The sequence below is a fragment of the Thalassophryne amazonica genome, chromosome 4 (assembly GCF_902500255.1).
Source record: "Thalassophryne amazonica chromosome 4, fThaAma1.1, whole genome shotgun sequence".
Classification (NCBI taxonomy): Eukaryota; Metazoa; Chordata; class Actinopteri; order Batrachoidiformes; family Batrachoididae; genus Thalassophryne; species Thalassophryne amazonica.
Genome location: NC_047106.1, coordinates 26,472,256 through 26,486,937, shown reverse-complemented (window position 1 = coordinate 26,486,937; position 14,682 = coordinate 26,472,256). Strand labels below are relative to the sequence as shown.

At 41.2% G+C, this 14,682-nt stretch overlaps 1 protein-coding gene across 1 annotated transcript in view; it reads left to right on the top strand.

The window, feature by feature from the left end:
* The window catches only part of grik4 (glutamate receptor, ionotropic, kainate 4), a 1,339,327-nt gene that overhangs the window by 1,152,428 nt on the left and 172,217 nt on the right, over positions 1-14,682 (top strand). Inside the window, exon 11 of the mRNA XM_034169301.1 lies at positions 2,464-2,571. Within this exon, the coding sequence (XP_034025192.1) occupies positions 2,464-2,571 (108 nt within the window). The remainder of the gene's footprint in view (positions 1-2,463; positions 2,572-14,682) is intronic.

Here is a 14,682-nt window from a genome sequence, read left to right as displayed (position 1 = left end):
GAGGACCATTTGAATGGTTTAAAATGAAGTGATTTATTTATAGATATGTGTATAGGATGTGTGAACACCAGTTTAGATGTATGTTTATGGTTGTTTGCTGTGGTGGTACATGGCATTTTTATCATGTTTTTATGGTTAAAACACTTGGCAAATGTCCACATTGTAGACAGTAAAGCTTTTGTGTTGTATCATATCATATTGAATCATACATCAATATGAATTAAAGCTCCAGCTGTGCAGTGCAACTACCTTCAAAAGCAGACATACCCCAGATTTTGCTCGACTTTAAAATGCCCCCGGATCAACTGTTTGTTTGTGTTGCCAAAGGTGTGAGAATGTAGTGTCTCTAATCGGGCTGGTTTTCCTATTTATCCTTTCAGGATACACCATCATTTTTTTCCTTGTTGATGCATCAGTAATAAGAAAAGAAGCAGCAAGTGTGGACATGCTGTATGTCTATATTTATAGTAACTGTTGTAAACATGGGCGGCATGGTGGAATAGTGGTTAGCACTGTTGCCTCACAGCAATAAGGTCGTGGGATGACTTCCCACCTTGTCTTGTCTGTGTGGACCTTTGCATGTTCCCCCGTGTTCGTGTGGATTCACTCTGGGCGCTCCAGCTTCCTCCTAGGTAAAAAATGAAGTGCCTTTTGAGAACATTCTTCAAATCATTTTGAAAGTACACCTTTAATCATGTGGACAAACTGTTTTGGTCCTAGAAATGGGTTCACCAAAGTTTTTGGCTCACAAAAGTAGTGTAATACCTAAAATTGAATAATATTAGGTATGTCCATAAATAGTTGTCATTGGATAAAAAGTGGCAAGTCCCTGCCAAAAAAAGAGAAAATGCCCATTTGTGCAGCTGTGAAGAAACTGGCCCATTCACATTTTTTGTTGTTGTTTTTGTTGTTTGTTAGTATGCCTTATCTGTAAACAAAAAATAAAAAGTTAATAAAAAGACAGGACCTTTCTCTTGGCATTTATGAGGGTTTAGCAGCAGTATGAATACACCAGAATCCTGAACAGAGTGATGGGGCACTCTGAATGGATGGACTCCATTTATATAGTGTTTTTCCATCGATATCAGACGCTCAAAGTTCTTTACAATAATGCCTTGCATTCACACATTCACACACACGCTCACACACTGATGTCAGGGTGCTGCCATGCAAGAAGCTCACTGTATACCAGGAGCACCTTGGGGATTAAGGACCTTGCCAAGGGCCGTTAGTGATTTTCCAGCCAGACAGGGGTTTGAACCGAAGATCCTCTGGTCTCAAGCTCACTGCTTAACCACAAGACCATCACCTCCCCGAATGAATGAGCCTGTTGAAGTGGCAGACACAGAGAGAGAGCCATATGACATTCTCCGGGTGCTACAATTGTCTGAGAGGCAAGGATTGTCTAGAACAGGAATTGAAACTAGAGGTGACACATTGTAGTTTCATTATGTGGTCAAATGAAGTCTGACATTCTGTCACTGATTTATTAACAGAAACCTGATGACAAATTCAGTCAATCTTAAAGGGTTAAACAAAATAAACTCTAATAATAAATGATTAAATGACAATCATAAAATTAACACTACAAGAATGCATAAAAATCCCAAATTAAAGATCTGATAATACAGAAAAAAGGTGAGATTTATACTCCAGAAAACGATACTACCCACATTGCCACACCTGATTTGCAGTCTGAGGAGTCTTGTGGCTTTTGAATGGCTGAGTACTCATGAATGAGCTAATTCACTGTAGATGCAGCAGGGATGGATGGAAAACATGCAGTCCCAGAGGATCAGGTTTGAGAGACACTGGACTAGATGGATGATGCATTTTGAGCACTCTGGCAGAAATTCCCTGCTGTGCATGTTTTCGGTTTCTCCCTGGTTTAATCACACATGATTACCCAAAACAGATGTCCTCAGCCAATCACGAGCTGGATGCAGGTATTAGCTCATCACATAGGGAGAAATGGGAAAATGCTGTTCAAGGGGGTCATGAAGAGTAGTGTTGGTAACTGCTGGACGGGATGGATATCGATTACAAATCTAACAATCTTAGGGAAAAGCCAGTAAGTGGATGAAACAGGATGTGAGACAGGCAGAGGGGATGGAAGGAAACACTTGATCAGAGGTGGAGGTGTGATGGGGTTACTTGAGCTGTTACAAGAATGAGACTGTGCGCCACAGGATTTGCCACTAATTGGCTTAATGAATGCATTCTGCCGCCACTGATTAAATGCACCTTGTCTTGGCTCCTCGAGAAGCCACAGACTTGCTGTCATTGCCTCTCTGTGACTTTTGTTCACTCTTACTACTTACATTTGTCTCTTACTTTCTGTCTGTTCTCTTGATTTTTTGTGAAGGTCATGTGGCTCAATTAAGCACCAGATTGCTCCTGCTGGCCTTTTCTACCTGATGAACTTTTAGACTGTTGTGTTTGTGTGTGTGTGTGTACTTGCAGATTGGCCTGTGGCATTCTGAAGATGGACTGTCCATGGAGAGGAAGCTTCCATCAATCAATGTGACAGACACCCTCTTCAACACCACTCTCACCATCACCACAATATTAGTGAGTATTCCGCTCATGGATAAACACACACCTGGAGTCCATATGGTATTATTAGCTCGCCTCAGCTACGTTTGGCTGACATCCAGTGGTTGACAGACTATTAGCATATCAAAGGTCCCTTTTGTATTTTCAGATCCAAACTTGGTCCACTTGGGATCAGAGGAACTACTGCTGCGGGATTGTTTTATCTCAGTACTTGAGATGAGGCTGCATCACAGCAGCTAATAATTCACCATGTCACCCGTTCTCAGCAGCTGTCGTAAATATAGATCCTGTGATCACCAGCATTTACGTTACTTGGCTCTAACTTCACAAGACCACCTGTTATCAGCAATATGACCCGCAATTGTCGTAACTGAGACATGCACATGATCAAAGATCCAATTAATGAAATTGTAAATTAAAAAAGCATGATTATTTGGCAGCGCAGTCTTGTTTTAGGGTGAGCACTAAAGGGGTAAATGATGCATATGATGTAATTTGTCTACTTCCGGGGACAGAAACATGGCACTTTCTCTGAACTTTTGGGCAAATTACATGCAAACAAAGTGAAAATGCAAAGAAAAAGTGGCAATACGGTGGGAAAGTGGACATGTGTTGCGGTTTATATATGACCCGGAGCTCAAACGTGTCAAGGCGGTTGTGCAGGTGAGAGAACATAGCAACATTGGTTAGCTGTATAGGCTAACACTTACCGACACGACCTCTCACATTTGTCTCATTTTTCCTTCTCCACTGTGAACCGAAAAAACCCTGGACTTTTCGCAACTGCTTCAGTGACTGCAGCCGAAAACAAAACAGCACACCATTTTTACGTTAGAATTGACACTTCTTGTGGGGAGAGACTAATCCCCGGGTGGAGTGTGGGAGTGTCAGCACAAACCATTTGGAGGATGGGGCTTTCAGCAGAAACCATTTTAAACCGGCACGTCTTAAACCGGATTCTCTGCCGTGTTTGTGCCGCCTGTCCCCAGATGTGGTCAAATCCCACAATGTCACGTAGGGGTTCAAACGAGACTGCGCTGCCCTATTGAAAATATTATTTATACATTGGGCTGTTATTGTATTGGAATCAGCACTAGAATACATCCAGTGAAAGGAGCATGCCACCAAGGTACTGGACAATATTTCACACCTGCATTAAGAAGACAGAGTGTGCACTGTGAGAACCCATCGAACCGTCTTGCGGCAGATGTCGGCCAAATTCCAGCTGACACACACGAACATCTACAACCCCAATTCCAATGAAGTTGGGATGTTGTGTTAAATGTAAATAAAAACAGAATACAATGATTTGCAAATCCTCTTCAACCTATATTCAGTTGAATACACCACAAAGACAAGATATTTAATGTCCAAACTGATAGACTTTTTTGTTTTTGTGCAAATATTTACTCATTTTGAAATGGATGCCTGCAACACATTTCAAAAAAGCTGGGATGGGGCGACAAAAGACTGTGAAAGTTGATGAATGCTCAAAGAACACCTGTTTGGACACCTCAGGCGGCACTGCATTAAAACTGACATCACTGTGTAAAGGATCTTAACCGCGTGGGCTCAGGAACAGTTAAGAAAACCACTGTCAGTTAACACAGTTTGTCGCTACATCTACAAGTGTAAGTTAAAACTCTAGACTGGCCTGCCTGCAGTTCAGACCTGTTGCCCATTGAAAATGTGTGGCGCATTTTGAAGCGCAAAATGTGACAACGGAGACCCTGGAGTGATAAACAACTGAAGTCATACATCAAACAAGAATGGGAAAGAATTCCACCTACAAAGCTTCAACATTAGTGTCCTCAGTTCCCAAACACTTATTGAGTGTTGTTAGAAGGAAAGGTGATGTAACACAGTGGTAAACATACCACTGTCCCAACTTTTTTGAAATGTGTTGCAGGTATCCATTTCAAAATGAGCAAATATTTGCACAAAAACAATAAAGTTTATCAGTTTGAACATTAAATATCTTGTCTTTGTGGTGTATTCAATTGAATATAGGTTGAAGAAGATTTGTAAATCGTATTCTGTTTTTATTTACATTTTACACAACGTCCCAACTTCATTGGAATTGGGGTTGTAACACCGCTCATTTGGCACTTCGAAAATGTGTGGCCATTCGCACTATCATCATGAAAACAGTCAGCAGACAATCACTGTTGAGCTGGATGTGAAATTTGTTTAAGTGCCCCCACGACTGTGGAGTTGCAAAAAGCCAGCATATGTCTCTCATGTGTGTGCAAGTGTGCCCCTCCACTGGGGAGCACACTTGCATAAAATGCTTATATGTATGTACAGATCTGATCATATGGGAGCCAGACAGCGAGGTCTGATTGCACACAGCAGGGGGAGGAGCCTACCAGTTGATCACAGCACACTGACTGCTGGATGACAGCTCAGTGCACACATTACAAACACAGACAGCACCACCAGAACAGTTATATGAATAATTACGACAATACCTACATATGCAATTATATAACAAATAATGAAAATGAAAGACCACATAACACAGAGTGGCATGTTGGTCTGGATGCTGAATGGACAGGGGGTTGTGTCTGCTCACAGCTGCGGCTGTAAAGATCTCTGCTCCTGGATGTCCCAGCTGGAGAACACATTCCATGTTTGGAAGGACATAAACTTTGGACATTCCTCCGTGAGGCGCGTGTCTCTGCCTGCTGTCCTCATGTGGAAATATATAAAACATCTTTCACCTTTGTGCAGGGCAGCAGTGGTTGGACACAGCGCATGTCGTCCATGTCTTTGTTGATTGCAGGCATTTTTCCAAACTAATTACAAGCCAGCGATGGTAAGGTTTCCATCTGGTAATCAGAGCTTATGGGTTTCAATCCCGTGAGTGACTTTTTTTAACCATGGTTATTTAACTGCGGGGTTCTGTCTTGCATCCCTTTTATGTATTATTTATATCAACCCAGTGATATTCACTAAATATACAGCTGGTTTTTATTTTATTGTTCTCAACATCAGTGGCGTGATGTGGTGCCGCTGCTCGCACTGTGTTCCTGCTCGAAACACACTGTTGCATGCACAAACCGTCGCACTAGGATCATGCACACCTGCCTATCGGCACTATGTTTTCATGGTTCGCTCATACAAGCTCTTTCGCCGGAGTTGCCCTGAGTTGTATTTATTCGTACTATGTGTGAAAGGACCCTAACATTACATTGACAAAACGCATAATATGCAGATCAAGGAACAAAATGCCATCATCATAGATCATTTGAAGATTTTTAGCCTTTTCACTATATGTCTATCTGCTCTGATCTCAGAAGTAAGAGATTTGATCACATCCAGTTTTTCACTGTAACCAGGCATGCTTCCAACTGCTTTGATCCACAAAAACACAGCACCAGTTGCTGCACTGTCACTCAGCGAGCTCCTCCGAAGCTGCCTGATGACTCGGACGATGAGCCACAGAGTAGCTTGTAAGCAGTGGCAATTGGCCCGGTGTGTTTTTCTGAGTGGTTGGCTTATCTGTGAGGCCACGGGGATGAGGAAAGGATGCATTGCCATATTTTGCCTCTGAACAACTCAGCAATCACATTGAGACTGATTGTGATTCAGCTGAAATGGTTCTTTGCACATGGGAAGGAAAGGGCTCGGGGTTTGGGGGTAAGGGGGTAAGGGGGTTGGCTGAGCAGAGATGTGTGAGTATTTAGGCTGAGGGGGAGTACAAATAAGACAATGTTTTCACAACAGAAAGAGGGTGTGAAAAAACCAATTGGCCAGGCGCACAGCTTTGATTTCACTTTGGAGAGATATAGAGTCCCTCGACCAAACTTCAGGAGCCACCTAGGAGTAATTTTCAGTGCCTATCACAGCTCATTCATCATGGCGTGCTTGCTGTGTCGCCGTTATCTCGCTTGTGGGCGGCAGACGAGCCACAGCTGAAAGCATCCCAAAGAAATTCGTACCTGTAGCACAGCACAGGCAATTGTGTGTATGTGTGTGTGTTTTTATAGTATTTGTAGGGGCATTCTCGCCTGGCTTTGCATGGGGGAAAAATACAGCTTCATTCTGCCTACACATGGCCATCAGCTTCCCACTTCGATTTCGGAAAAGGCTTCAAAAATAAAGCAGTCACAGAATTGATTATCACAGCACTGCTGGGCGCACGCTGTGTATTTTTACTCATTGATTGAGTTTGTTACACACACTGTTTAGGGCTTAGTGAAATAATGACTTTATACCTCTAGTAGCCACATAGATATAATAGAAAAAGGCCATTCTTTGTTGCCAGTAGATAAAATTCTGTTATTTTTCCTCATGTTCTGAAAATCAGTACCGTGTCAAGGAGTATAAACAATAGTCTGTCTCGCTTTTCATTCTATTTTGAGCTGTGTCTGAGACAAGGTGACTTATTTCAGAGCTACAGCTTATAATCTTCTCAAATGGGAATAAAAGATTTCTTAGATTGTGTCAAATAGTTCATAAAGTTTTGTGGTTCTATTATATTATTTAAAAACTATGTATGTCACCATTGAGTCTGATGGCATGAATTCATTGCCATATTTTTTCATTACCAAAACCCCGGATCTGTAACCAAGAAACAAAACTGTGTAAACGTGAGCCCAGAATCTGTAACCAAGAAATAAAACTCTGGAAATGAAAGCATTGTCAATTTAAACTGTTTTAAATGCATGGCCATTATGTTGTACAGCTTGTACAAAATTATCCTTCTCAGGTCTTTGTCTCCTTCTCTGATCGCAAAACATTCTTGCTTGAATTTAGGCTTGACTTGGACAGCTGGAGGGCAGGATGAATTGCTGGACACTGGAGGGCGGGATCATGTAACTCATTGGCTGCTGAAAAAGTGATTGACCATCACAGTACACACCCACTTTACACCAGCTTCAATCCGCAAGATTTGCCTCGCAAAGTAATGGCAAGCCAGCAACAGCAAGCAAGTTATTCATTTGCCTGCTCCTTCACAAAATAAGGGAGCAGTTGAGGCCATACAGACACATTAATAACTAAACTGTTCTTACTGCTTCACCGTTCCTACAAGAGGTAGTGATGATGTAAAGAAGCCCATTTGGCGTGTCAAGGCCTCCCACCAATTGCTTCGCTATGAGGTTTGTTACTCAAAACATTTACCATTTAACAGCTCATTAGAGATGGCTGACATGTAGTGATCATATGATTTGTAGCACCTTGATCGTGATGTTGAGCCCATGTCACACCTTGATGTATCACGGAAACATATGAGGAGCTAATATGAATTTTGGATTTCTGTTTGTGTTTGTTTTTGCCAAAGAAACTTCCTTTTCTCATTCACATGAGTTCCTTGTCAGATGATATCCACTCGGTCCATCAAAAGTTTTGTGCGTGCTCAAAACTTTGAGTGGACATCAGGAGGAGACCTTTCCTGCTTTCCTGCACATTTGTTTAAAGTTTTGTCCGCTACTTGTTATTATTTTTACGATACTCATACATTTATATCCTACAACTGTCTGATGCTTCAGACTGTGCTTCTGATTGGCCATAGCTCTGCATTTACAGAGTTTGAGTTCTTGCTTAGAGATCCTGGGTTTTGGTCCTCAATATATGCACCATTAAATTGACGCCATAAGGGTCTTTTTATATCACCCCATTCACTACTCACAGACTGTAGATTGTAGCATTTAGCCCATCCATAGAGTCTTGTTCTCATAGGTTTCTTTCTATTCAAAAGGGAGTTAGTCTTTGAAACCGGGGAGAGCTGACATTTGCCAGTTTGTATGCTTATGTATTTTGGGTCAAGGATGAACACTATGAAAAACGGAAAGTTGATAGGACAAATATTTCTGAAGAAATTAGTCATGTTAGCTAACCAGTGAACAATGGACGTTGTGCTGCGATGCACCATGGGAGGTCGGGGTTTTAAATGTTGTTATTGTGGTTCATGTTAGTTTGACAGTGTTATAATCAGTGTTGCCACGGTTACTTTGAAAAAGTAATCCAATTACTATTACTGATTACTCCTTGAAAAAGTAACTTAGTTACTTTACTGATTACTCAATTGTAAAAGTAACTAAGTTAGATTACTAGTTACTTTTTTAGTTACTTTCCCCAGCTGCCGACAACAACCCACGTCAACATGACAATGATACCTGTTTTGCCAAAACTCACTTTATAGTCACCCTTTCTTGACTTCAATGAAAACAAATACTTGTTTTATAAAAAGTAAAATAAAGACCTCTTTCTTGACCTCATATTTAACTGTTGACAGCACTGTAACAGTAAAACTTGCAATTTCAAACCTACATTGTTTATAAATGTAACTATTAAATTCTAACATTTTTCTAACATTTAAATTCTCTAAACATTTTACTTGTCGAAATTATTATTATTTTAAGCAGTATTAGTAGTTGTAGTAAAAAAACGGCTTCAAAACTGGACCTTTAATCTAGGGGTGTTGTGAGGGGGGCACATCCTTGCCCCACGCCCCCATTCCATCTGGATTCGCCCCTGCTTTGGCGTTTGAGCACAAAGAATGGATAACATTTATTTATACAGAAAACAGGACCAGATTTACAGGTAAGAAAGTTTTATTGCGTTTTCACATCATGTGGTCCTCAGAAAGAGAGTTTAGGTGCATTTGAGTGGAAAACAGTGTTAGTTGTTGACGCGTCGCGGAGGATCAGCTGTTTTTAATGACCAGATACAGAGCGGCTCAGCTCAGAATTCTAAATCAAGGAGGGAAAAAAGTATAAAAATGTCTTTGTAAAGCTCAGTGCAGGTGTGCTGATCACCGCGCTTTAAGAGGTGAGGACGAGTCGAGCAGCTGCAAAAAAACGCGGATGAAAAGCTCACAGCTCACTTAAAGTGGGCAGTTCAGTCAAACCCCGACCTCCTGCCCACAGACCAAGTTTAATGCTGCTGTCGACCCACAATGAAAAATAATAGTAACGCACAGTGACATGGAGAAGTAACTTTAATCTGATTACTGATTTGGAAAGATTAACGCGTTAGATTACTCGTTACTAAAAAAAAGTGGTCAGATTAGAGTAACGTGTTACTAAGTAACGCGTTACCGGCATCACTGGTTATAATAATAGTGTGTATATGATAACAAGAACCTAAACAATTTATAAATACATTAAGACAGCAAATTAATATTAAAAAATACATTATTAACAGGAAATAAAAGGCTTGAGTTCCTCTTCTAAAAATTATTGAAGTCTAAGGTTCTTAAACATTCTGGACTCACACGCCATTCCAACTCTTTATACAAGCTTTGCTTAATTTATTACCACCCTTGATAAAAGTCAGCACTACCCAATCAAGAACCTGTGGATCCCCATGGGCAACATGCTAGTGTATGAATGTGTATATGTGTGTGTTTGGATGAGTCTCCATAAGTAACCATTCTTTTGAGACAAAGTCATTCCAACAGTATCCAAGGATCCTCTGAAGAGGCCTAGTACCAAAGAAATTCAATTGTCATCTTCTGTCATTGGTTAGCATTTAAATCTGACAACCACTCACTAAAGCCCCCTTTCCACTGAGTGCGTTCCGGGCCGGTACGGCACGGTACAGCATACTATTTTGTGCATTTCTTATCCTGAACCAGAGTACGGCGGAACTTTGTCCCACAAGTAAATTAACTTATTTTAAAAACTCAAAGTCACAGCGCCTCATTTATTCACACCAGCGATTACCACAGCCACGTTCACTCTTCAGCATTCTGCTTGTGATGAAAATAAATACTATAAAATAATATAATAATAATATAATAATAAAATAATAACTGAACACCTTTGTCTAATGACCTTATGATTCCATAAGCTCTTCCCAAGTGTCTATTTTGCTCTTCTGATATTTTGCTCTTCTGATCTGTATATGTATGTGGACTTCATCCCTCAACTGTTGTCAAGTAATATTTGGATTGGTATGAATTGGACTTTCAACATCAGAACTTTTCAGCAAACCTTAAACCCTTACCCAAAGCCGAAATATAGCTGTGAAGTCAGCAAAAGAAAGAAATCATTATATCAGCCTTTTAAGAAAAAGCTAACACCCCGCTCATGGCGACAGTCTTGATCTGCCATCTAGTGATGTGATTCAGGATTCAATTATTTCCAAAGGTCAACAGCTGCATTTTTACACATAAAAATGCAAATGTTACGGTCTAGATTCTGCAAAAAGAACTGTCAGTGCCGCAGTGGTAGTTTATCTGCATGTGATGACCCAGTGATATTAGCTTCTGGTGCAGGTAAGCCTCATTCCTATCAAAACCTTTGACTCTGTGAAATAGGCTTAATACCACTTTCTGTTGCCAGCAAATGCAGAAAAATGCTTTGAAACAACAATAATTTGCACATATTGTGTGCAAGTGATTTTTTTATAATCCATTGTTCACAAAAAAACAACCTCAGTATGAGACACACTTACTTTGCTGATCTAGATAACAAAACACCACGATTTAACTAAAACACAGTCTGCTGGACTGAATTCATGTCCCCAGCAGCAGTCTCGAAGGACAATCCCAAAACACCAGCAAAAGTGGAATATGATGAAATATATGAGGTGTATTAGATAAGAAACCGACACTTTTATTTTTTTTTAAACTATATGGATTTGAATGACGTGCGATTACACCAATCATGCTTGAACCCTCGTGCACATGCGTGAGTTTTTTCACGCGTGTCGGTGACGTCATTTCCCTGTGGGCAGGCCTTGAGTGAGATGTGGTCCCGCCCTCTCGGCCGAATTCCTTTGTTTCACATGCTACGGCGCGCGTTGCTTTATCAAAAATTTTTCTGGACCTGTGAGGAATATCCGAGTGGACACTATTCGAGAAATTAAGCTGGTTTTCGGTGAAAAGTTTAACGGCTGATGAGAGATTATGGGGTTTTTCTGTCGCTGTAAGGACTTCCCACGGAGCGGGACGTCGTGCAGCGCTTCCAGGCGCCGTCGTCGGCCTGTTTCGACCTGAAAACATCCTAATTTAAGACTTAATTCACCCAGGACGTCGTGAGAGAACAGAGAAGATTCAGAAGAGGCCAGCATGAGGAATTTATGCGGACATTCCACTGTTTAAGGGCATTTTGTAATGAAAGATGCGCGCAAATTCCCCGAGTCGTTTCCGTGATGACTCGGTGAATCTGTGTGCGCCGCGACAGGAAAAACACCTCCGTGTTGAAAACCATTTGTAAAATTCAGGCGGCTTTTGATGGCTTTCAACAAGTGAGTAACTGAGAAATTGTTTAACAGCTTGGGCATGTTCCAACTTGCCCGTTAAGGTTTCCAACACGGAGGTGTTTTTCCTGTCGCGGGTCCGGCCCGACATGCGACTCTGCCCGCACGTTGTTTCATTACAACATGTCCGTTAACAATGGAATGTCCGAATAAACTCCTCATGCCAACTTCTTCTGAAAGTTCTCTGTTCTCTGACGACTTCCTGGGTCAACAGAGCCTGAAATGTGGAAGTTTTCAACTTGAAACTGCGAGACGCTGCCGCCTCGAAGCGCAGATTGCTGTCAGGCACCGTGGGCCGTCCTTAAAGCGACACTACCAGACCAAAATCTCTCATCAGCCGTTAAAATTTTTACCGAAAACCAGCTGAATTTATCGAATGGTGTCCACTCAGTTGTGCCTTATAGCTTTTGAAAAAATTTTTATCAAACAAAGCAGCAGTTTCTGAGCCATTCCTAAACAATGAAAAATCGACGAGAGGGTGGGCGACTCCTCACTCAAAGACTGCCCACAGGCGAATAACGTAACCGACAGGCGTGAAAAAACTCTGGCATGCCCACGAGGGTTCAAGCATGTCTGATGTAATCACACGTGATTCAAATCCATATGGTTTTTGAAAAAAATAATAAGGTCGGATACTTTTCTAACAGACCTCGTACTATACCTTGTCAAGGTTCCTGTTAAGCCAATTTACATATTGTGTCAGCGCTCTATTTTTATGTCTGATCTCTAAACATCTCTCTAAATGAGTGAACAAAGCTCCAGTATAAGTCACGGTGGTTGTTACTAGTTTGCCAGTGGCTGTGATTTATACTCTGGTGTGACTTATGTACTGAAAAGTCACCCTTTCGTTAATAATAATAATAGTACAAATAATAATCTGCAATGAACTGGCAGCCTGTCCAAGGTATACCTTGCCTCTCATCCATTGACGGTTGGGACAGGGTCAATACACATTTATTTGTCCATCTTTCTTATTTTTGGAATTTAACCATCTTTATGTGACACACCACATGCTGAGGCCATCCTGCATAAAGCTAATGTTCACTTCTCCATTTTGCTGGGGGCCAACAATCTGTGTCCATCTGGTAATTTCTTTCCTTCAGAGTGCATCAAATAACATCCAGTATGTTGTCCAACACGCATTTATTTGTCCATCTTGGAATTTAGAAGCGCTTATTTTAAGTGGCAGCACAGGCTGTGGTGTGCACATGTGCTGCACTGAGTTCTTGTCTGTTGTTAAACTCACCCCCAGGGAATTGCTGTGTTGCAAAGTGAGCTCCACATACAGAAAAAAAGCTGTGACTTATACGCAGTTGTGACTTATATGTTGTTTTTCCTTCTTCACAGTGCATTTTTGACAAGTGTGACTTATACTCCAGTGCACCGTATACAATACAGTATATACAATACAGCAAATTATTGAAAGCCTATTTTCTCTTCCTGTCCTTTTAAGTGACTGATAAAAATATGTCCGCACATAAGTCGCTCATACAGTATGAACGCTCCTGCTATCTGCTGTCACCTCGTTTCCTGTTTACAGTACAGAAAAGGTTTTACTGCATTATGGTGAGCGAAAATATTTTCTCATCATGTGTAAATCTTGTGTGGAGTGTCTTAAACAGCATGTGAAATTTTACAGTGTGTCAGGGTACAATAAATGTCTCAATGCACTACGTGAAACTGACAACATTCACCTCCGCTGTTTGTGTCATGCAGTCATAACTAGGTGTATTTCTGTAGTGTTTGGGCATAGATTCAGATTCTGTCTGCTTTGTGATTGAGGAATGGAGCAGATCTTGGTAGTGGGAACTGCAGAACCTCCTCTGAGCTTGTGTTAGCATGCAGAGGCGAGCAGGTGCTGTACATCTTTAGGCAGTGATTAGTGATGCTCTTTGCTTCCTGGGCCGGTGCAGCCAAAGTTTGAAGTCATGGCTGCAAGAGAGCTTTGCAAGTCTGGTTGGTTTATTTGTATGAATTTACTGGACTAAACTGTCCAAAGAAATTATACATAACTAACACAACCCAGAGCTTTTACTAAAGACGTAGTGTTGTGTGAATATTATCTGAGCTTCCGCAGCTGATCGTCACACCTGACTACACATAACCCTGTGTGAGCGTTTTATCTCAGCCGTCAGTTTTCTGAGCTCCGGAGAGCCTCGTTTTTAATGGTAAGAAAACAGTTGAGGAAATGGAGCGGGGCTGTATGAAGGCGTCTTGAACATCCTGAGCTTTTAAATGAGGAAAGTTGTGTTCGGGATGTTGCATGCGAACAACACCCACAGGTGCTTCCGGCAGTGTGTGTGTGTGTGTGTGTGTGTGTGTGTGTGTGTGTGTGTGTGTGTGTGTGTGTGTGTGTGTGTGTGTGTGTGTGTGTGTGTGTGTGTGTGTGTGTACTGTGCACATAGTGTGCTTTTTCAACCAAACTTAACAGTCTGCAATAGTGTGGCCTGGGAATATGAGGCTGTTTTTCAAGTCTGCATTCTATGGAGGTTCTAGCTCAAAGCCTTATTGGCGTTTTGCTGTTGTGTGCAAAAGAAGGCACCGTAGATGTGTTTTCTTTCTGATGCCCTTTATAGACTTTTCACGCTTTAATATTGTTATTTTTATGTGATTTTGTTGTCCACTTTATGCAGGCATTTCTATCTTATGGAGTTTGTTTTTTTCCACATAATCTCTTTTCAAGTGTTTCAGAAGTTTTATGAAGTGAATGAACAGATATATCAGCTTTAACAGCAGTTGGGTTTTCCTTTCTCCAACTATGGTTTATTTAAAATAGTAGGACAATTCAGTTTCAAATTATACAGTCAAGACACTTGACCTAGTCCATGCCATGAGCAAGCACAATGGCGTCAGTGGTTAGGAAAAATTCCCTCGACTTCTTTGTTTCTGTGTAGGCTCTGTTGTCCAGGTGGT